The sequence below is a fragment of the Empidonax traillii genome, unplaced genomic scaffold, assembly GCF_003031625.1.
Source record: "Empidonax traillii isolate 1590-97213 ecotype Southwest subspecies unplaced genomic scaffold, ASM303162v1 scaffold171:size1303362, whole genome shotgun sequence".
NCBI classification, from domain to species: Eukaryota; Metazoa; Chordata; class Aves; order Passeriformes; family Tyrannidae; genus Empidonax; species Empidonax traillii.
Window position 1 is genome coordinate 480344 of NW_020955364.1, and position 23777 is coordinate 504120.

At 40.8% G+C, this 23777-nt stretch overlaps 1 protein-coding gene across 6 annotated transcripts in view; it reads left to right on the forward strand.

Moving 5' to 3' along the window:
* ADD3 (adducin 3) overlaps positions 1-23777 on the forward strand; it is a 100002-nt gene that overhangs the window by 69188 nt on the left and 7037 nt on the right. For 5 of the 6 annotated variants that reach the window (XM_027885731.1, XM_027885737.1, XM_027885734.1 and 2 more), the window contains 9 exons: positions 3418-3641; positions 16216-16354; positions 17828-17979; positions 18091-18171; positions 19216-19365; positions 20261-20404; positions 20494-20592; positions 21628-21810; positions 22603-22860. In XM_027885731.1, coding sequence (XP_027741532.1) covers positions 3447-3641; positions 16216-16354; positions 17828-17979; positions 18091-18171; positions 19216-19365; positions 20261-20404; positions 20494-20592; positions 21628-21810; positions 22603-22860 — 1401 coding nt within the window. In that variant the 5' untranslated portion in view covers positions 3418-3446. Of the gene's footprint in view, positions 1-3417; positions 3642-16215; positions 16355-17827; positions 17984-18090; positions 18172-19215; positions 19366-20260; positions 20405-20493; positions 20593-21627; positions 21811-22602; positions 22861-23777 lie in introns of all 6 variants that reach the window. The other variant, XM_027885736.1, reaches the window with a different exon arrangement.

Genomic DNA, 23777 nt, shown 5'->3' on the forward strand with positions numbered 1-23777 from the left:
AAGAAACATTAGCTAGTACTGCTCAGGAAGGTGGGACCTCACTTTCTGTAATTCATAACCGCATCACTGGAAGGGGTGGAAGCCAAAAGTAGCCTTGCAGCAAAGCTGATTTTTCCTCTAGGCAGAAGTATCTAGGGGAAAAAAAAAAAAAAAAAAAAAAAAAAAGAAGAAGGGGGAGAGGATGTTCTATCACCATTGACAGATTTTGGAATCTGGATTTTCTGTAAATACTTACTTTTATGTCATTGCCAGTTCTGTGCTGAGAAGGGGAGGTACTGATTTTTTGATCCCCAAAAGCCAATCACATTTTTAACAAATGTCCTCTTTCTTAAAAAGAAATCAATGGATGATGCAAATAAATAATAAAAGAATGGCTGATTTGTTTAAAAATTTTCCTGGGTACAGTAGGGGTTATATGAGAGTCAGCCTGGGCCCAACAGAGCAGGCATTGAACCAGACCTAATAAGAACAACTGGACCCAATACCCATATTATGTTCAGTAATGGAGGGGGTTTTGTAGTACAAGGGCTTTAATGTTATAATCTTAATGGCTAGAGGTAACAAACCAGGCTGAAAGGAAAGAGGAAAAAATAAAGTCCAAAGCAATTAGAAAAATCTCCTTTGTGGATTTTAGGTTTTGCTAGCCACATTTGTGTCATTTTTACAGATGAATGGGCTTTTCTGTCATTGTAAGAATGAATTGTAAAGTAACGGACTTGAACTAATTATGTCCTGTAAACCTATAATAATTGCAGTAAACTTGTTTTGAAGTTCAGACATGCGTGTAGTTGATCCAGTCAACTGAGTGGATCAGCAGCTGAGCAAGTTTGCTACTTGGGGGTAACGGGACTCAGGAGCATTTTAGGAAAAAAACCAATCATGTAAGAAAACTCCTGGGAAGGAAGAAAAGAGCAAGAGTCACAGCTATTCACCAATTCAAGCAAGATTCTTGCTATCTGCATTTCTAGACTGCTTTCAGTTATCTGCAGGTGCTGGAAAGTGTCTGTTCTGGCTCAGGTGGAGGTTCATAGCCCAACACAAATGGGGAACAGGGTAGACTGACAGGTCTGGTCTCCAGCTCTTCATACCTTGTGGCATTTGGCAAGAGAGCTCAAGGTCATGTGTTTTCTCCTGATGCTTTTTTTTTTCTCATCTTAAACCTTATCTCTTTGGGTGGGGGGAGAAAGGGGGAGGTACACTCAGATTAGAGGAGTGGAGACCTAATACATGGTTAAATTTATAAGGTATCTTCTTTAAGCTGAGCAGTGATCATATTCCCAGGCGCTAACCCAGGAGGCTTATCCTTCTGCTTCAGTGCTCCCACTTGGGAAAGACAATAGTTAATTCTTTAGAAAAACTTAAGCTCCTTTTATACTTCTACTAGATTTTTCCCAAAGCCTCACTTCCTTGAAGCAAGCCCCTTGTTTTCTCCCCAGCATCCCCAAACTGATCACACATACCAGGCTTCCCAGCGGTCAGTCAGCAAATGCTGAGTGAACTCGCGTTGCACCCGAGCAGCAAATGAAAAACTCACCGATGTGTTTCCACAGCCCCTGGAATGAAGCCATCAGAGTTCATGGAGCTTGCCTCCAGAATGTGAATTATACATCCCAGAACATGGTATGTTCATCCAGCATGCCAGGTACCTCTAGGGAGCTGTGTGTGTGCAGCTGGATAACATTGCATCCCAGATTGTGTGTGTGTGTGTGTGTGTGTGTGTCTCTCTCTCAGGAACAAAACAAAAAAAGAGGGCAGAAAGAACAAAACTAATTACAACCTGTAGAAACTGTTGTATTTCATCTCAGTTCCAAATTTACAAGAAAATCATAGATGTGGTTTTCTTGGCTCTTAGCTGCTTTCCCAGCTCCGTAGGTGGTATCTGTCTTGTTTTCTGTCTGGGGTTTCATACTTGGTTGCAGGGCTGCAGTGCCCCAGGATTTCATCCTTGCGCTCTCCCTTGCATTGTGTCAGTGAAGCTGTTTGGGAATCAGTGTGGGAAACTGGCTGAAAACCAATTTGCATCCTCCTGCCAGCCTCGTTCCTGGTGTGGCTGCACGGCAGAGGGTGCAGCACAAGGACCGATAGGACTTGCTGCAGGCAGGAGGAGGGCTTGGGCTGCTGCAGCTGGTTTTGACAGGGCTTCCCAGTGTTTCATCTGGAAAATACATGAGGTTATAGTTGATGCAGTTCAGATGCTCCACTGTTCGCAGAATACCCCAAACAGTGTTTGCAGTGACCTGAATGAGGGATGGGTGAACTGTGGCACAGAGCAAGGACACTTTAAACCACTGATACCATAATGTCAAACCACACTGTGTGACACTTTGGCTTTTTTCCTCTGAAGATGTGAATTATCTGCATACCAAATAAATTTGCCTGCAGATATTTTTGTGTTACGTATATTATTGAATGTAGATATTTGCATGTTAAAATGTGTGTTTTCATAATGCACTATCTCGTCCTTCAAATCTTGCTTCTCTTTGTTCCTCAAACCTGAGAAAGCATCCCTCTTCAGTAGCCCTTTGAGGAATGGTGTTCCTGAGTGTGCTTCTGAGTCTTAATCTTTGTATGAAAATACAGGTGTCTTCTCCTTTGCTTTTGATCCAGTTCTGTTTGTGTTTAAAAATGCTTATCAGGTTTTTAATAAGATTTTGAGCCTTCTACCAAGACATGAAAGTTTTTGGGGTGTTTTCTTTTTCTTAAGGTAATGAGCTTCAGTGAGAATCTTGGCATGCAGTTGCTCACAAAAGGAGAAAAGCTAAAACTCAGCTATTTGCTGTGGATGTAGCCTCAATGCTGTGTAACCCAAGGTACAACCTTCTCTGCAGTTGTCTCCAAGTGTCTTCTGAAAGTACAGACACCAGCTGGAGCTCTTGCAAAAATTTCCTGGTGGTCTTTGAGCAGCCCGATGCCTTGTCTTGAAGCTGCGGTTATGGGATGCTTTGGAAATGCTGTAATTGAGGAATGTCTTCAAGTTGGGAGATGAGCTCTGAGCAGATATTAAACAGAGGCCTTGTCTTCTGGGTGTGTTTCCTTGAATAGCTCAGGAAGGAGAGCTATATAAAAACCTTGGGGATTGATAAGGGCAGGCTAAAATGATACAGGAAAGTTTGTCATAAAATATATAATGGTAATTTCAAATTTCATTCTTAATTGTGTGCTGTTGGGGTTTCATTTTAACTCGAATAGAGATGGTTATGCATTACCAGAGAACTTACTAATGACTTTTAAACACTTTTCTAGAATTCTTCTGTAGTTTTCTGATTATTCTGACTGTTGTTCGCTTGTTCTCCTTTCATTTCAGATGGCGTTGTGCGGACGCGAAAAAGAGCATTAGTTGTGTCCAGACTTGGAAGTTATATGCAGTTTCCTCCTTTGAATTGTTAACTGTTCTTGCCTCTTTTTCGTGTGTTTCAGGTGAAGCCTGCCCTCTGCACTGCTGAAGCATGAGTACTGATGCCAGTCAGGTGGTGGTCACTACTCCTCCCTCGGCCACGATGCCTCACAAAGAGCGGTACTTTGATCGCATCAATGAGAACGACCCAGAGTATCTCCGGGAGAGAAACATGTCCCCTGACCTGAGACAGGACTTCAACATGATGGAGCAAAGGAAGAGGGTCACTCAGATACTGCAGAGCCCTGTGAGTGCCATTAAGGGGGAATAAAAAAGGAAAGGGTGTTATTTTTGGAGACTTAGGAAAAGAAATCTGTGTCACGGCTAGATAGAATATCTCTGGACCATCGCCTAAGAAGAGTCACCGAAGAGATTATCCAGCATTTTGTTTGCATAGTGTTTTGTCTGTGAACAAGCAGCCTTTATTGTGTTGGTTTTTTCTCTGGGTGCTTTTATATTCTTATGCTTCATTACAGTATTACAAAAAGATGTGGCTGGTTGCAGGGTACTTAATTAGAACTTAGGGGCAGGGAAGAGAGTAAAGGAGTCATCGGTCAAATAGAAACAAATTAGGTCATTACTTGGTGTTCTGCGTTCTGGGTTTGAATATTAACCTAACCTTTGCATCAAGAATGCTTTAATTAACATCTGTAATTGGGTTAAGTTTATTTAAAAGCTAAACTATGTGTTCTTTTTATGTCCTTGGGGGTAATCATACCTGTACTTGGCCATATTAGCGCTCATCTACTGGTTGTGTGAGTTCCATACTTGTGTAGGCTACATATTATTCTATTACATCTATTGAACCACACTCGTAGTAGTTTTAATTTATATTTTAATGCCTGTATTCTTTGGGCTTAACTTGATGAATACACTGGAAAGTAATACTGTTGCCTTAAGTATTTTGAAGCCATAGGTGGCGAGCAAGGTCTGTGTGAGGGTGAGCCTGTGGGGGTGTTGAGTAATGAGAATAATGGGGACTGAGAAGGGGTTAAGTAGCTTTACAGATCCTTCCCCCTTCAGTTCCTCTGTAAGGTGGGGTGCTGCTTCTGTAACTTTTTTTGAAGCTTTTCCATATGTAATAAGATTGCAAACAGCTGTTAGTAATCACTCTGTTATAGTCATCCATGAATAACAGGATTGTTTGCTAAAGTGTTGTCCTGGAGTGTCTCTTGGATCTGTGTGTTGCTTTGAGTATAATGTGAACCTGTTGACTAAGGAATTTATTATTTTTCAAGTCAATTGGTGCAAGGCTCTTTTATAAAGAAAATATTCTAAGAAGGTATTGCGTAATGCTTAAATCATGATAATTTTATGTTAAACACTCAGTTGTAAAATGTGATCAGAGTCTTCCCCTTCCTATTAAAATATTCACATAACGAATAGCCAGGACCCACAGCAAAGACTAAATCTTTAGCCTAAGAGGTAAAAATAAGTTGGAGAGATCTTGTTTGGGTTTGTATGTGTGTTGTTTTTTGGTCCTTTTGATGGCAGTATTGAATCTGATGAGCGTAACCATTTCATTAACATTTTGGGGCACCTTTTGCCAAGTCTGCCAGACGTAATTAATGTCCCTTTGCTGCAGCCTCTGTGGTGTTTTTTTTTCAATAGATGCAGTGTCAGTGTGCAGATTTTAGGAAAGGGTAATGAAGGGGGGCAACCCCTGAGTTTAGGTAAATCTTTTAATAGAAGGTCAAGGGACAAAGAGCTGCTGTGCTGCTGTTAGTGTCCTGCTGCAAGAGAAGCTGAGCCCAGCACTTTTTGGAAAGTGTCTGTTCGGAGTTGCCAATAAGTTGCAAGTTTTTGTTGTGTAAAGGAGCAGTTGTCCAAATAAGCCAAGGGCCTGCTGCCTGCTTGGCTCAGGGAAAAACAGGAATGTGGGAGCTGAGTGTGTGATCAGCCATGAAGAGGAGTTATCTGAGCTGCAATTTCCCCTCAAGTATCTTCCTTCAAGTATCTTTCTCCCTTGATATAGAAAATTTAGATGAACCCTGCTGTGATTTCTTGTGTGAGGAAATAAAGGCGTTTTTCCACAGTATCTGTGACCAAATGTCCATCAAGCAAATTTCACAACTGATTTTCTGATTTAGGGATGAAAGGGGCAGTGTTTCTTCCAGGTTCCCGCTGCCATGGGCCATCCTGTTCTTGAGACTCGGGACTGAAAACAATGACCTTGATCTCCTGAATTTAAAATTCATCACAAAATGTCCAGAAAGTATTTTTCCTGTTATCAGTCTGTGTAACACAGGTTCAGGATTGATTGATGAGTATTGTGAGTAGTGTTTTTGTTCTATAGCTGCAGAATTACATTGCATTAGACATTTTCATAGAACTTTATTGCTTTTCTGGATTATTCCAGTTGACAAGGAGGGTGTCTTTGAAGAGGAAGAGAGGTTATCAGGCACATTTTAAAGAAGAGCTTGCTTGCTGGTAAATCTTCACCCAATCTTAGATATATTCGTTCTTATCTTCACCAAGTTTTGATATGTGGATTCAGATCAGAGAAATAGTCACTGACTCATCTTCTGGCAAGTATTAGTAAATATGAGGTGTATGTAGCAAAGATGGTTAACTGTCTTAAAAATACACAGGCATGTATGGACTTGAGGTGAGCTTTGAACATGCACTTTCTCTGAGCAAAGGTGCAAACATAAAGGGTTAATCGCTGTCATAAAGCAGGAAGTTTAGGTACTGATTTAATCTGGTTTTATTAACAAGCTTTTTTCTTCCTTTCAAGTAGGAAAATCTAAATCCTGTAGCAAGAAAATAAATTAGAGAATATACTTGAGGAACCACAGTATATTTTGTTCAGTGCATGTTATTGTAAGGGCTACAGCCCTAACCAGACATCTTCAGACATCAAACTGCTGCATCTCTCTGATGTACCGTTTGGTCACATACTAGTGTGCAATCTGACTACTCCTCTCTGATGTACAATTTCCCTTTCCTAAATTAAATAATTTAAAAGCTACTGAAAAGCTATTTCCATTACCTCTGATGTTTGCTAATGTCTTAGAGTCTGTTCATAATAAGCCTTAAACAAATCATAGGATTTTTATGACCGTTGCCCACAGAGAATGTCCTGACATTATCAGTGAGTTCTCAGACGTGTTTTGCCTAATACTGCATGTAACCCATGGACATCTGACAGCCCGGAGAATCTGATAGCACCCACATGTTTGCTGTTCTGTGGCTGTTAGAAAGGTGGAAAGAAATTAATGTCAGCTGGATCTGAGCAGCCTGAAAGCATCCAGAGATACTGCTGGCCAATCTTTAGGATAAAACCATTTAGGTTTACTTTAGTGATGTCTTCAGTTTGAGGAGGTTCAGGTAGTGTGTTGTTATTTTTAAAGGAAAGGTGCTGCATTTCTGCAGTGGACTCATTTTATTGCTTATTGGGTCCGAGGTGCTTGCTCTATAATATATCTAAAATTTGAAAAAATGGGTTAGTTGTTTTGGGTTTTTTAAAAATACTTTCCATCTTAACTCCACAATTAAAAACAGTTTTGTCTGTATGCTAAACAGTCATATGTTGCTTGTTATACAGATTAACTATGTCTTTCAAAGAGTCAACATGTATTTGCTGCACCATCAGACCCCTTATTTCAGTTATGGTATGCAAGTCCTTCTGGCCTTCATTTCCTTCTAGCATTTCTCTGGTGCCCTCACCATAGCAACCAGAAACTCTTAAAAGACAAAGACTTTAAAAAAAAAAAAAAAGGAAAGGCAATGGTTATGCAGTCATGGTGTGTGTGAAGACTGAACAGAAGGCAGAAAATCTCCACAGCCCTCCCAGAGCCAGGGAAGGTGGTGTGTGTTTCTGCAGGCAGGCGGCAGTGCCACGCTGCCTCCAGTGCAGTGAGACCCTGTGGAACAGCTATTTCACCAGCAGGAAAGTTTAGTACAGGCTTTAGCTAACAGGACAGTGTGTGTAACCTGACAGGAAATTAGGATTGTGGCTTAAACTGCGCTGAGGAGTACCATACATCCCCTTTATATCACTGTATTTGAAAGAAAACTACAGGTCAGGGTGGAAATGAGAGAGGATGCATTCTTATACATAAGCTGTTTAATGAGATATACTTAGTTATTTTACTGACATAAGAAGTTGGAGTAGTAAAATTTGTGTATGAAGTTGTGAGCTGAACAGCTGTTTTATGTAAACATAAAAATGCCTGGTGATTGGAATTCAAATGCCCAGTTTGTTTTGAATTCAACAAAATGAAAATCTTGAGTGGCTTGTTGAGACCCACTGAATGTGCACTTGCTATTTTTGCACAGCTATTTGGAGCTTGGATGGTTGGTTTTTTTCTGAAGTTGAGCAGTGTGTTGGCAGGATCTCATCATGCTCTGCTTTAATTCCATGTTGGATGCAGTGAGTGTCTACCAACCCACCACGGCTCTGCAGGGTGTTCGGAGTGATTCTGGCTTGATGCTGACATTATGTGAAGGCCCTGGATCAGGTCTATCCATTGAGATTGCAAAATAAGGGGGGTTTTATGCTGAGGTTAAAAATGTCCTCCTCTCCTGTGCCTCTTCCATTCTGCCTTGTACATGCACAGACACCCCCCTGCCTCCCACACTAGCTGGTCTTGCCCCAGAAAGTGGGGAAATAACTATCCAGCTTAGCAACTCGTCTATTCAGAGGTCTGCCTTAGCATGCAGCACACAGGCAGATTTTTCTCCTCAAAAACAAGCAATCCCACCCACACTTGGATTTTTTTTTCTAGCTATGTTATTTTCAAACTATCAGGACAGAGATGAAGGATGGTTTGATTTATTTTTTCCCCAGGTTTTGCAGTTGTTTAGCTTACTTTATTTATATCGAGTGAACATCCAGTATTTTTGTAATACCACTCCCTTTTGGGGCAGTTTATTTTCTTAAAAAATATCAAAGTCCCTTCAGTTCCTCATATGTTTTGGCTTCTACTGCTCTTTTCTCACAACTTCAAAAGCCCTTCAGATCCTTCAGAAGCCTCACTCTTTGGCCACAAAGGGCTCACAAGCTTGTACTTCACCTGGGGGCCTCCTCACTGGGCAGCCCGCTTGCCTTGCAGCTCCTTCCTCTGGCTTTTGTCTTCTCTGACATCTTCCCAATTTCCTGCTGGGGAGTCATGACTCTCCTCTCTTTTCAATAGCTTATTTAATTGCATGCTTTTGTCATACAACCTGTGCAGTGTTTTGTTCACTGGAAGACAGGAGCTCTGCTCAGCATTTAAGGCATACGAAAAAATGTGCCTTAAAGATCTTCTCTGAGCTGTGACAATAATTTGAGAGGGAATTTGTGCTCAGGGTGATGTTTTCTTAAACCAGGGCCATCCATTAGATGTCTGTGAGGACCCAAGAAATTCCACTGCCTAACTTCCATTTCTGTAGCTGCGATGGTTCATGGTCAAAAATCACACTCATGTCCTGCACCACAAGTGCTATTGTATTTCCCTGCTTCCTTACCTTAAAAATGGGGTACCTTTCACTCCTCTCTTATTTCCATATTGCTGCTTTCCATTTAGTTTGAACTGTGGTTTACATTAGATATAAATGCCAACAGTATCCAAGACGGTAATTTTTTCCCTCATATCCATGTTTGTCTGTTCCTGCTGGTTGTTAATTGCTTGGGTTTGGGTTCTTGTCATCTTGGGGGATGTCTACAGATTCTGTTGTACTTCTGGTGCCACATTCTTTAGATTATTGAAATCATTAAAAATATCAGATCCAACTTCCTTTGGGTGCTGACTCTTCTATGATCCTCTGTGCAGTTAAAGTTGTTAATTGTACATGCACTGTGATCTGAATTATTTTCCTAGGTAAGTAATAAGGATATATAAAATCCAACGTAACAAAATCCACTCTTTTTCTTTTGTTTGCTAGTCTTGTAGATTCTGTCCAATAAAGGCATCAGCTTGGTCTGATGAGGGCAGGAAGAGGGATTTCCACTGCAGTACAAGTAAAAAATATCAATTAAAGTATTGACTAAGCTCAATTAATTTTTAAGTCCTTTTTTTATTATTTTGGGCTGTTAATTAATCCTTTGGTTTAGTACACACTCTGAACAGTGCCTGGGAAATCCTGGAAGGTTCTGACTGATGAGTTGCCTCCCTGGCTGCAGGAGGACGTCATCCAAAGTGCCCTGCAAGAGCTCTGCCTGCCATCCCTCCTGGTGCATTGACACCACATGTGCTCCTGCACTTACTGAAAACACCACTTAATTATGCTCAGAAATGTGAGACCCCCGGGGAGCTGAAATTTCATGTCTTCTAGCATTTTAAATTTCAGTGGTTGTATTCCATCCTGCAAGATGAGCAGTGTGGCTTTAGTCCATGAGAAAGCACGAGGCAGGGACCCAGACCCCCATTCACAGCAGCAGTTGTGTGAGCACGGGGACGGCTCGAGCTGGGACATCAGCAGCTGGGTGTGCTGGAGATGGGCTTTGCAAAGGAGCTCAGTGCTTTGGGTTTTGCTGTAATCATAGGGTATCTCTAGGCTGCTTATCTCAGGAGTAAACACGCTGCTTCAGCTCACAGAGGAAAGTCAGTGTGTACCAGGTTAGAAGAGCCGGAAAAACTGGCGCAGGCTGAGCTCTGTTTGGGGACAGCCTTGCTGTCGGTTGAGTCACTAAATCCAGCCCAGGTACGCTCATGCTTCACTGCAGGTGAACAGATTATTACAACTTTACCTAATTCCCAGTAGTTATTACTGAGGCTATTTCTTCTTGTCATAACAGAGAAGCCCCCTCCCCCTTTTTCTTTTCCGTGGCATTAACAAACGCTTTTTGTGACTCTTATCTTCTCCCCGCCAGCCTTAACTCACTGGCGGTTTTTTTGTGGCCAACTCCACCCTTTTCCACTTAGGGCACTGGCTGTTTGTATCTAAACTCCAGTCTTGAAGCAGCCTGTTATGAGCTGTGTCGGCTGTTTGGGTGAAGGTCTTCCTCTCCACAGGCAGCTGTGTTTACAGCACAGGAGTTAAAATTAACGTCTCTTCGCTCTCGAGAACAAAATACCAGTTAAGTTTTAAAACTTTTCTTCAATGGTTGAGATTTAGCTTAGAGACTCTGTGTGGGCGCGTTTGTATGTGGCATAGATAAGTGGAGTCGTACACTTTTTTAAAAATGGCTCTAAGATATATAAACTCTGACTAAAATGGGCAAAAGTGAAAGTGGGTGAAGGGGTTTCTTATATCGTTCTGCAGCTTTTAAGCTCTTCTATGAAATGTGGGGGCCTCACGGATCTTTTTTAGCTACTTTCCAGTAGAATGACATGAGACTGTTTGGACATTGCTGTAATTAGTCCTGATGTGAGCACGTGCTTTCTCCCCTTAAAGGTTTGCGATGATGTGGATTATTTGTAGATGACCTGTATACCATTGGGTTTTTTCTTACTGTTTTTTTTTCTACTTCTTTTGAATGGATACGTGGAGAAATCAGTGGTCAACAAACAAGAAACAGAATAGATGGTGAAAATACTTATGAGCCTGTGTACTTCTTAATATCCTCAGAGAGCTGCCTACCAAGATGAAGAGATTAATACCAAATTTTTTAGCAGCATCATTCTTCTGTGCTATATATACATGTGTATCCATGTAAAATAGGTTATTCTAGCAGGTTGGTTATTCCAGTTTTTCTGCATGTGTTGACTGAAAAATACTGGTTGTCAACTGGCACATGCAAATGTTGCTTTGATTCTTAAAAGCCCAAATTTACACTGTCAGCTCACACTTTGACTTTTCTTCTGTAAGAAAATGGAAGTAATTGAGTGAGAACCACGGCTTCTAACTTGAGTTTCAGAGAGCTGTTGCAGATCTAAATTGTAAGATTCTTGCATCTAAACTGCCTGAGTTTATGATATGTATTTGGAAGATGGTTGGAAATATTTCTGGAGAAGTAATTTTGTGGTATTAGAAAGGCCTTGACCTAATCATGCTACTAATGACTCCATCAAGAAAAGCTGTGGCTGTTCTGCCAGCTGCAGTACTGTGTAAGGCTACCTAAGCTGCTTTGAAAGAGCTGGCTGCAGTTTTGGAAAGAGTGGAGTTCTAGAAACAGTGTTAGGAACAGGCTGAGCTGCCCTGTTTATTTTTACTGGTGAGTTGTGGGTAAATTCATGTCTCCAATCAAGGTGGTGGAGTGACACTGAGAAGGTGAGATGGGAGCAGAGCAGCATCCTGCAGCATACCCAGGCCAGGCTGCTCGCTTGGGTGTCTGCTGCTGCCAGGTGAATAAAAGCTCTACTCAGCATCCTCCCAGTTGTTCACCTTGTCTGAAAAGTTGCTTTACCTCTTTTCCAGTAGCTGTCCTGGGCCCAGTTGTCATACCACGGGCTGCTCCCTACACAGACTTTCAGTGGGGTGCTTGGGGAGCTGTTTCAGCACAAATGAGGGGGGACACAGGTGCTGGGCTGGGCAGATGAACTCACTGAAGGCAGAAGGATGCTTGTGCAAACAGGAAGAGATTCTCAGCTATGGCAGGGTGGGTTATCCAGCTGTGACACTGGTGTGAGCATACAGGGTGTCCGTGTCCAGATGTGGTGCAGCTCTGTTGATGATGGGATCATGGACAGCCATGAAGGGCTGTGCTTCTCCCTTTGGGTGCCCTGCTCTGAAAAGTCACTGCTCTTACTGTACTAACTTATATCTAAAGTCGTAGTGGTTTAAAACAAACAAGAAAAAACCCCAAAGAGCTATTTAAATCCCAGAGCTGAAACTTTCTCTTGTTTGAGCAATGCTGAGCTTACGGCTGAATAACACAATTTTTCATTCATCTGACAGTACAGTTTTACTTTGTCAGCATTTTCTTGTCAAATACTACATCTGAAATTACTACTGACCTTTCTGCTTGAAAAATATCTGCTTTGTGCCAGAGCAGCGTGTTTGCCATCTTTTTGAAAACATCTCTCTCAAGTATGACTTTTACTTGATCACTTGTGAGCAGTTGCAGTGTAATGTCACATATGTATCTATCACAATCTTATAAATAAAAGCAAAGCCAAACCACTCCAGGCTCCATGCCCATTATCAGAAATGGAGGAAGGTTGTGTGAGCACATTTGGGAAGTTATTTAAGGACATACAGACCTCTGTAGGTTTCAAAGGTCTGCAGCAGTGAATGAAAGGTACAGAAATAATCATAAATGTCCATGGAGGAGTGTGCACAAGTCATGTGTGGGACATGCTGACGGCTGCTAGAAAACATCACTACTCAGTGGTGTTTGGATTAATTGCATACTTGATTCTATGCACTTTGTCCATATTCTCACCTCTGTTTTACAGCTCATCCCAAACCTCCATATTTCCTACTTTCCTGGCTCTTACCTATCTTCTGTTATTTCTAAAATTATCTTAAAGGGATGCTGCTTGTTTGGTTTAACAGAATTGTTGATACAACACTAAATCCTCATTTGCAGTGGTCTCAGCAAGTGTGTAACATACTACTGTTAGCATCCCAGAGCAAAACTAAGCTCAGAGGACTGAAAACAACATGATCAAAAAGCAGAAGAATTAAAAATACAATGAGAAACAAACTATCTTTCTGTCAAAAATTGCCCAAAATACTACCAGTTATACTACCTTTCATTCTGCAATATTACTTGTACAGGTTATAAAAGAAGTCTAAATATAACTGGTAAGAATTTACTGTGAATATTTTTGCAGGTCTTTTTTTATAGTCCTTGTTGAATTGAAGTGGGAATGATTTAATATAATAGAGATAACTGTTTATCTCCATCTCCTCCCAAGCAAATGCTTCCATGAATTTTACGAATTCTATCTTCCACATGGCCCCCAGGAGACTGCAAATTTGCAGTTCCCTTATATACATACTGTAAACAAGGCTGAAAGAACATTTCAGCCTTGCAGAGTGTGAAATGGCAGTTTCTTGCAGGGGGCCTCTTTCAGTAATAATTGAGAAGTAACTGAATATCTTAGAATGGCAGAATAAGTGAAAATAAGTGTAGCTTCTTGATGAAATATATTGGCCAGTCATCTCTGCAATCTTAATAGACCACAGGAACAGAAGTAGAAAGTCACATAAAGCCATCATCTCATGGTGAACCATCAGTACAGGAGGGAGGTGGCACTGGGATGGCTGCTACCCAAATGTCTGGTTTAAGTGTTCTGTAACATGAGGGATGTGATGTGCCAAGAGCCAAGGAAATACCTCTGTTGTTCTACATTTTTTTCGCTTCTGATAAAACAGGGGTTGAGCCTTGGCTCCTTCCTCTATGCCCTCTGAGCTGTTTGACCACCAAAATGCATCTTCTGTTTATGTGAAAAATCCTTGTCTTCTGCAGGGGACTGTATAAATCATGCACATCTGATTTTCATTCAAAACCATTTTGGTGGTTTTTCATTCAAAACCACTTTGGTGAGAGATGCTCATATTTAGGTACTAACCCACCTCAGGGCATGAGTGATGCCAAATCATCTGTTTCCCATTTTTCAGACTGTGATTTTCCATGTATCCCACTTGATACCCTGAGGAACAGCAGTGCATTAGCCACTCAGTGCTGCACTTGAATTTTCAGTGAGAGTTGAACTTGATGTATGTGAGAAGCTGCTTACTGCCCAGTGTTGTGCAAATGGGGCTCTGGGCCTCTCAGAATGAACATCCCTCCTTGAGGGATGAACATCATTACTTTGACCTCCTCCCTGGCATTCTGTGGAAATAACGGGGCCTTGCTGCATCTTAAAGGCACATTCTGGGAATTAATAAATTAATGTTTGTGAAGCACTTGGATTTACAGTAATTACCTGCCCACAGAAAATGTTGTCAGATAAATAATAATTGTCACCTCAGCAGAGCATTTGCAGCCTTCGCAAAAGGCACAGGGCCACATGCTGAGCCACGAGAAGAGAAAAAAAAATACTAACTTGCTTTCTCTGGTGAGAATAAGCCACTGTGTGCCAAATGAGGCACGAGGGCAAGGTGTCTGTGCCTAAAGAGTATTATCTAGGTGCAATAGGGGCCAAGACAAGTCCCTTGCTTGTCTTAACTTCCAGTGGTCCAGGCATCCGCATTGCCACTGGAACACGAGGATGATGGCCAGCCTCAGAGCTGAATCAGATTGAAGGGAGTGGGTTTCACATCATCTGCTCATAGATGAAGGATGGAAGTCAGGATGTTTTCTCCAACCACTTGCTGTTTTATAGAAGTACTTCTTTGCTTTTCTGGCAGCTGCCTCCCCATAACTTCCTCCCGTCAGGTCCTTACAGGCTCTCACTGCTGATGCACCTCCCATACTTCCACTTTTCTCTCAGGTTCCTCTCCTCACTTGATTCCCTGTTTCTTCTTTCTTTTCCCTCATCTGCTCCTTTCTCCTGCTGCATAGATCTTACCTCCATGAGGGAAAAATCTGACTTTGCCTGTGCACCTTCAGGCTGGCAAGAGGTTGTTCAGCCATTTAGGGGATGCCATGAGCATAGTCTGGTCTGTGTTGAGAGATCCATGGAACAGGTCACTGCACAGTCAGTCAGTGGGACTCTTTAGAGGCTTTACTTGTCTGGCAAGTCTCAGGTGCACACAATCCTGACAAAATTATTCCAAAGAGAGCACAGGTGTCTGAAAACTTGATAATTCAAGTGCAGTTGTAGAAGCTCAACTGTCCAACTGAGAGGCTGTATCAAGTAGAGTCTTGAGAACGCTTTTTATGAGTCCAGTAGCACTCTCTCTTACAGAGTCAGAACCTGTTGATGAACAGACTGTCATGAGATTGGTGGATTTTACCCAACAAAGTGGGTGTTTTGAAGGCCTGAATTAAAATTCAGTGAGGAAATCACATTTGTCATACAGAACTATTTTCTTTTTTTAATTGAGAGCAAGTACTCTGCTAAGCAAGGCAGACTGCAAGGAGCAATTACATACAGGGAATAGCCTGGAGTTGTAATGGGAGCCAGCTGCTGGTGAAGACACCAAATGCCTTTTTGGAACGACCTGGCAGGAGTGTTCACAGTACACCTCAGCTCATGTTGTGTGCAGCTTTGGGTACTGCTAGTTTGGACAAAAGCTGGAAGATGCTGCCAAGAAATAATGAGAGGGGTAGAAAATGTAACCTATAATGGAAGTTTGAAGGAACAGAATTTACTTAGCCTAGAAATGTCAGGATTGCAGTAACCCTGGGACAGGCATTTGCTGCAGATAGGGGATAATCTGCTTATCATCTCAAAGGAACAGGCTTTGTCCACAGTGCATAGTATATTAAATTTGATACTATGAAAACCTTTTTCATGATATGTTCTGCAAGAGTATATCTCCTGGGCTTGCAGACATTTTATTCAGGAAAAGAAGGGAGGGGTTTTCCCTTTGGGAGAAGGAAAGAGAGAGGAGATAGCATCCCGGCATTCCTTCTAGTTTCTGCATGTCCGTGATACTACTTGAGCATGGATGAGCTCCAGTTTTCCAGTTGTTTATAACTTTATCAAATTTGGATGGATTTTCAGAGGGATTACATTATTAAAAAACAGCTAGTACTGAAAGCAGCACATCCTGGTCAAATTTCAAGTACCTCTTCCAAAATATGGACAACACTTTAATTATTGATAAAAATGGTTTTTTGTCATTTACAAAAATACATTTTTATCTTGTCTTGTACTGGGAAATAGTTAATCCTCTGTGACCAAACTCCTCCTTTCTGCCCCCCAAATTGCCAGTACCCAGCATACAAACTTTAGGTCGGATGGGTAAAGTCTGGCAAAGTTATAAGCAGCTAAAAACAAAGTCTAAGGGGAAGTTTCATGTAACAATAATAAGAGACAAAACTACCAGCCCCACCTATAATAGAAATATGGTTATCAAAGCCAGGTTTCCTTGATGATTCTCAAATGTTTCTACAGGCTTTTAGAGAAGATCTGGAATGCCTTATTCAAGAACAGATGAAGAAGGGCAATAACCCCACTGGACTGCTTGCGTTACAGCAGATTGCTGAATACATTACAGCGAGCACTTTTACAGGTTTTTCCTCAGCTTCACTCAGTAAGTGAATCATACATATAATTGCACTTTTCCTTTTTTTTTTTTTTTTCCCCCCCTCACTTTCTTTGAATACAAATTCTGTCAGAGCTTGCCTCAGCTGTGAAGTAGTACAGATGGTGGCCTTAACTTGCCTTTTTGGGCATCTTTCTCCCAGGTTCTTTGATCTGTATAATGATGTGCAAAGTGGTTGGGATCCTCACGCTCAATTCTATAATTTGCTAATAAAATTTGAACTGGGTTAGGGAACAAAATGTTGTGCCCTGTTATTATTAGCAGTTTTAACATAAGCATTAACTGAGATGTGAAGTACATTGCCATTCAGATTGTTTATTTTTCTACTCTTGCATACTAATTGTTACTAAAAAAAAACAAAAAAACAAGGTGGGGGAAGAATACCCTGGCAAACTGAGTCATTACACAATCTCCCACAGTTAAAAACAGCTTGTAGTCTGCACTCTAGTTATAGAGGTGTCGCTGGGATCTTTCAGTTAACACCCAAGTTCTTCTTTCCAAGTCATGAAGCAATGAAACGCCCAAGTCAATTTAGGTTCTGTGGGTGGGCATCGTACAGGAGCTTACAAGCCTGAAGTACAGTGGCAGCTGTCAGCATTCATAATTTTTTGAGAATTGGTCCTAAAATGGTCCTTCAGAGTTCATTTAACAAAATGAGTGGAAGAGAACAGCAGAGAGCCCAAACAGTCTCATCTTCTCATCTCTGGTTGGTTACTGAGACGGTGTGTCTGACTCCTGTCTCTGCTGCATTTACCAGTGAGAGAGACAGTGGTGGCTGATCTCAGAGTGCATACTCTTTTTGTTGAAAACCAAAATGGCTTTTACTTCTTCTGGTTGTAACTCTCCCTGTAAACAAAGGTTGTAAGCTGTCCAAAGGATATCATCCATTCATGAAGGGGAAGAGGGTATGTCTGTGTAGTCACAAGTCAAAGAGATGAATTGATCTTTGTGATTTCTCTGTGAAGAGGTGACCCCTTCTGTTAAAGGGTTTGAGAACTCTTGCACTAATCCTAATTTCTTTGTTAGGACTGAATTAAGGTACTGACATATCTCTTCAAAGTATTTATATTGGTATCAGAAGTCCATATGGAATGTGTTGTCCTGTAACAAAAAAAAAACAAAGTAATGTGTAAAAATACTTCATTAGTGATGAATGTCTTAAAGCACATTTTCAGTCCTATATAGGATATTGATTTAGGAGAGAGCTCAGGAAAACCTTTATTTCACCTCTCTTATGTTTGAAAAGAGAGGAACACTTAAATTCAGGTATGGTTTCTACTGTCCTAAAGTGACAGATGTTTCAATAACAACCCTAGCAATCCCAGCAGTGAAGTTCCAGTCTAGTAATCACTGGTACTGCTAGGCTAACAACTTAAATGCATTGCAGCTGGAAGATCATGGCACAGATAGAAGTCATTTAATTGTCCAAGTGGCCATCATCTTTTTTTGTCTGTTTTTCAGGCCATGGAATGATTACACCCATCAATGACCTACCTGGGATAGATACCTCCTCGTTTGTTAAGGGAGAAAAACTTACTCGTTGCAAGTTAGCCAGTTTATATAGATTGGCTGACTTGTTTGGGTGGGCACATTTGCCAAATACATATATCACAGTAAGTATTCTAGAGAATAAAATCTTTTATTTAGAATCTTACTTGTTCAAATTGTTTTTCCCCTGAATAGTTTTAATTAGATCAGTAATCTATTTTCTTCCTCCTTTGCAGGTAAGAGTAAGCAAAGAACATGACCATATTCTAATCATTCCAAGAGGTCTGTCCTTCTCTGAAGCTTCAGCTTCTAATTTGGTATGTGATTCATCTGCTTTAATAACCAGTGAGGCTCCACCTGTTTTCTAAAATACTTTTGTGGCTGCTAAAATGGACTTCTAATGTATAATCATGCTGTTATTTGTGTTTTTTTTAATATTTACCCACTAGATGAAAAGCTCATTAACTGTTTAGATACTAGCATCCTTTGTTCTCAGCGTTTCTTCTTGGGTTGAGCTTTACTTTCTGTTTCTTTGTCTTCAGCTTCAATGTGGAGCAGTGAAGTTTTGTTTTTCCTGTCTGATGAAGCTCAGCAAACAGCCTCAGTGTAGCAGTAACCTTCTGTAACCTGACAGTGTGATAATACATATGGAATTACTCCATTGGAGAAGTGTTAGTAGAATTAGCTCTTATCATTTTAAGTGGAGAAATAAAGTCGAATATCTTCCCTGGGCCCAACAAATGAGCTGGGGAAGTTACAGGCTGTTATTTGGGCAATGGTAGCTGCTAAATCACACATCTTCTGGTGCAGGACCTGCCACACGTTCTTCATGACAGTAGATATCTGTAAAGAAACTACCTCCAGGTGAAAAGGGTACCAGATAGAAATTGATAGCATTACATAACAAAACAAAATACCTTGAGATATGGCCCTGCAGTTGTTTTTTGTTGATTAACGTTCCCATGAAACTGAAAATTCCTTATGCATTTAATGTTCTTACTGGACGTTTCTCAAGAGGCTGAATTTTCTTCATATTTAAAATGTAGGAAATGTTAACAAAATTAATTTTTGAAAGTCAGAAACCAGGAAAGGTCAGCTAGACGGAAGTGGAATGTATGTTGTATCAGAGTCTTATTCTTACTTCTATGGCTGGACTCCCAACAACTATCAAGGGCTTGTACAGCAGGATGGTTTGTTGACACACAGATTCATGGCTGTTCTCCTACTTTTTTTTTTAGGGCTCTGAGCCCTAAATACATAGGGGGGAATGTGCTACTAAATAAGAAAGGGAGGATAGTTTCTAGACAACTGAAGTTGTTGCAAACTTTCTGAATATCATTTGTTTGTTTGGCTTTTTTTAGGTTAAAGTAAACATCCTAGGAGATGTAGTGGACCAGGGAAGTACAGCTCTCAGTATTGACAGCGTGGGATTCAGTCCACACGTGGCCATCTACTCCACACGCCCCGACGTCAGATGTGTGATACACATACACACCCCTGCGACGGCGGCTGTAAGTCTTCCTCCTGGATAAAGAGTGAAAGAAAACAGCTTTACCTCGTGAACTTGGAAGTGTATTTCTGAATCTGAATTACCGCTAGTGGAAGTTTTATTTTTGTTTTTAATACCGACTCTACACTGGCGAAGAAGGGTCTGAGGTTATCAAATAGAGAGGGCTGGGCCACCGCAGTGAGATGGGACAGGAATGAAGTGATGCTGACATATTATTATGGTCAGGTTGTGGGGGTTGTAAAGTATATAGTTTACATAATCTTCATTTATAGCATCCTAGACAATATATTATGGTGTATACGTCATCATTTGCATTATGAAGCTCCATTTTTTAAGTGGTTTAATTAGTAGGTGTGTTCAGTTTGGATTTACGTCGCTATTAAAATGTCATAGTTAACATAAATTTAAAGTGGTCTGCATAATAGTGATAAAAAAGTAAGGAAGCTTGAAAGAGTTGGTATGAAATACAATAATATGAATTTATTTGTCTATAAATATATATGCATTCCTTGACCACAGACAAAAAAAAAAGGGATGAATGATTTCTTTTATACTACCTTTTTGAAATTATAAATATGGGAAAGAAGGAAAAAAAACCATCGAGTAAGCTTATGCTGAGAATTAAACGTGGATGAAAATTCACAAAAACTAACTCTGTTGGGTTAATTTGTATTTTCTTCTGATGAATCTGTTCCTAGGCAGGATAGGAGCACCTCTGTCACCCTACTGGAAACTAGTCTGGTGGAGAGGGATTGATTCTAAGCTTTCACTGTGGAGAGTTTGTCTCTCTTGTAGCAAAGATACAACAGTACGTCCTGCTAAGGCTTGGGTGGTTGAGATGTGAGTTTTAAGTTTCATTTATTCCTAATTATCAGCACTTCATTTTCATGACACAGGTTTCCTCTATGAAATGTGGCATCCTTCCCATATCACAAGAGGCTCTGATTCTGGGAGATGTTGCTTATTACAACTACCAGGGATCTCTTGATGAACAGGAAGAGAGAATTCAGCTTCAAAAAGTTCTTGGACCCAGTTGCAAGGTATTCAACCTCCTTCATGCTGTTACATAAACGATTTTCATGTCCTGTGCCAGTTTCTACCATTTAACATTAGTGTCTTCATTTACTAGGTATTAGTCTTGAGAAACCATGGTGTGTTAGCACTGGGAGAGACACTGGAAGAAGCATTCCACTATATTTTCAATGTGCAGCTGGCCTGTGAAACACAGGTGAGAGAGAATTTATCTGTATTTAATTTCAAACACTTATGCTGCAGAGTTGCAGGTTACATCCCAGATGTCAAGATTTCTTCTACACAGTATCTGGGGTTGTGAAATCCAGTAATCATGTACGCCAGGCCAAAGTCGGAGAGATTGGAATAATCAGGAAAACACAGAGGGAAGGGCACAAATGCTCATTCTGGGATGAGTGACACAGTCACTCACACACAGTGGTGTTACACTCTAAAGGGTACAGGTTTTGTTCCATGCTGTGCAGAGTGAGCTTCGTGCAGAGAATCTGGGGGATGATAGATTTGGTGGCACTGGCTGCACGTGGAAGTGTGACTGAGGGTCTCTCAGGAGCCGGCTCGTCTGTTGAAACTGTGTGTTGTGACAAGAAGCTTCTGTCTGTGATGAGAGATTTGTAAAACCAAATTAAAGGGTATTCAGAGCGATGGTAGGGGGTGGCAGTTAAGTTAAAAATAACTTAAGCCCCAAAATCAGTTGTTTCCATTTTGTCTACCTGGTTAGTTATCTAGATGTTATCTGTGACCTGTGGAGAGAGACAACTGAAAGTGTTCTCACCTTCCATAACTTTTAAGCCCATCCCCAGAAACTTCATTGCTTTGTTTTCACTTGTTCTCCACTGATCCTGTCCTCCTGAGGAGGCATTTGTAGGTGAAAATGGCAGTCTCACACTCCTTTCCTTTCCTCCCTTGCCTTGCCATTCATTCTGAGTTCAGTCACTGGTGCATTTTGAAACAGATATAAAAATGAAAAATTTTTAATCTTGTGATGCAGAAAGACCTTTTCAAGGTACTCTAAAAGAAAGCATTTGAATCTGCTCCTTTAAAAGTGCAATTATTAGCAGATGATCTATCTAATCCTTTCCATAACAGGAAATTTTAATACATTTTTTGGACAGTAGAAAACTAGCCTGAGAGGTAACTGCAGCATGCATTTAAGCATGCTTGTGCTGCGAATTCAGAAAAGCAGAGAATACAAAGGCTTTTTCACGAATGAAATAATCGTTGATGTCCCCAGGTTCATGCATTAGCTGGAGCAGGTGGGATAGACAATCTCCTACTACTGGACCTGCAGAAGTTCAAGCCTTCCACGCACGCCGTGGCAGCGATGGGAGGAGGTGGAGTTAATATGGCTTCGCAACATAAATGGAAAGTTGGGGAGCAAGAATTTGAAGCGCTCATGCGGATGCTGGACAACCTGGTGAGAGCACATGGATGGTGTTGTCAGTACGGTCCCTGTAAGCTTTTGAGTTCAGGATTAGCTTCTGGGGAGCAAACAATTTTTTTCTGGTTTCTTTGTGATTTCTAAAATGAAGACAGAGTAACTTCGTGTATGTAAAATCTCTTCTAATTGGTTTAGTTTGTCTTATGTCACTGTTTCTGACAGTGGTATTTTGTCTTGGGAGGAATTTATAATGCTTTGGACTTTAATTTTGTCTAACCATCTTGAAAAGATGATTTGCCCTTTATAGTAGCTTAGTAGTAAAAAAATTTTGTAATTACCACCTAGTAAATAGACATGGCAGATTCCCTCTCCATATTTTGTTATTAACTTTAGTATTAGGAGAAGAGAAGGCTCCAGGAAAAACTCACTGAGGCCTTTCAGTACCTTAAATGGGCTTATAAAAAGGAGAGAGAGGGACTTTTTATATTTGCAGATAGTGACAGGACAAGGGGCAGTGGTTTTAAACTGACAGGTTTAGATTAGATGTTGGAAAGAAATTCCTTACTGTGAAGGTGGTGAGGCACTGGGACAGGTTGCCCAGGGAAGTTGTGGCTGCTGTAAATGGGTCTCTTAAATGTAAATAGTATGAATTAATGATGGACACCACCACTAACCGGGTCTCTGAAGAGAACTCAGTGGACCTGCTTAATGCATATAAGGCAGCACAAAAAATCCATTACTACTTTGGATACCTTTTTCTGATTTTTAATAAATAATTACTTTTATTTATTTTTTTTTAAATTATTTTTCTCTTTTTCTTCTCTATAGGGATACAGAACTGGCTATGCCTATAGGCAACCACTAGTCAGGGAAAAACCCAGACATAAGAGTGATGTTGAGATCCCAGCCACTGTGACTGCCTTTTCCTTTGAAGATGACACAGTCCCACTTTCCCCCCTGAAATTCCTTGCACAGAAGCAACAGAGAGAAAAGACAAGATGGCTGAACTCTCCAAACACATACTTGAAAGTTAATGTGCCTGAGGAGTCCTGGAACGGGGAAACCAGTCCCAGGACTAAGATCACGGTAGGTAGAGACTTTGGGCAGCCACTTCATTTTTGCCTTATTTGAAAGTAAATTATGCACAGTTTTTATGAGAAAATCTTTTAACAGGATTAGCAATTAAGTTTATCAAGCAAATTAAAATAGGCTTTCTGAAGACTTAATGACATTAGTACTAAGAGTGCCCTCTGTTTGGTGAGGGGGGGTTTAATTGTTTGGAAGAGTAACAGTTTATGATAAAATTAAACAGTTATTTCCCTGTTGTTACGAACTATTCTAATTCTTGATGTAGAAAACGGATTTTCTACTGGATCTTTTTGTGCTGTTAGTTAAACAACAAACATAGTAAGGTTTTAAATCACCCAAGGGTGGTTCTCGTTTTACACAAGGGAGACACAAGCTCTAATCCATCTCTAGCTGCTCCTTTCCCGTTTGTGGGTCTACTGAAAACAGCTTTGAAGGAGTCTGTTCATGCTACGGCTTTTAATGATGATTAAGATTCCCCCCCCCCCCTACAGCTCAGCAAGATGCTTCCACTTAAGTTTTCAGCCTGCAGAGAGGTGGCTTTCCTGGGACTACAAAGTGTGTTATTTGCTATTGGCTACTCCGAGTTGCACAGTACAACTGCAAAAGCATCAGCTCCTCCTGCTGGCAGGTTTCTAAACTTAAGTTTAGAAGGAAACTCTGCTTATGAAGGGGGAAAAAGTGCAGTCAAAATGTGCTGAGGTGGAAGTTGATTGCATGAACAAGGGCTCTGGATCTCTGTGCCAGTTAATAGGAGATGTGATCCTTCCTAAATAGAGTGTCATTAGCACACAGTAACTTTTTTTCAGGAATGTATTTCAGTGTTTACAAAAGAGTAATCTTAATTGTAAATGTTCAAGGCAACTTAAATCCTCTTAGGCAAACACATAAACCTGTAAGGAGTTGAGATTATTTTG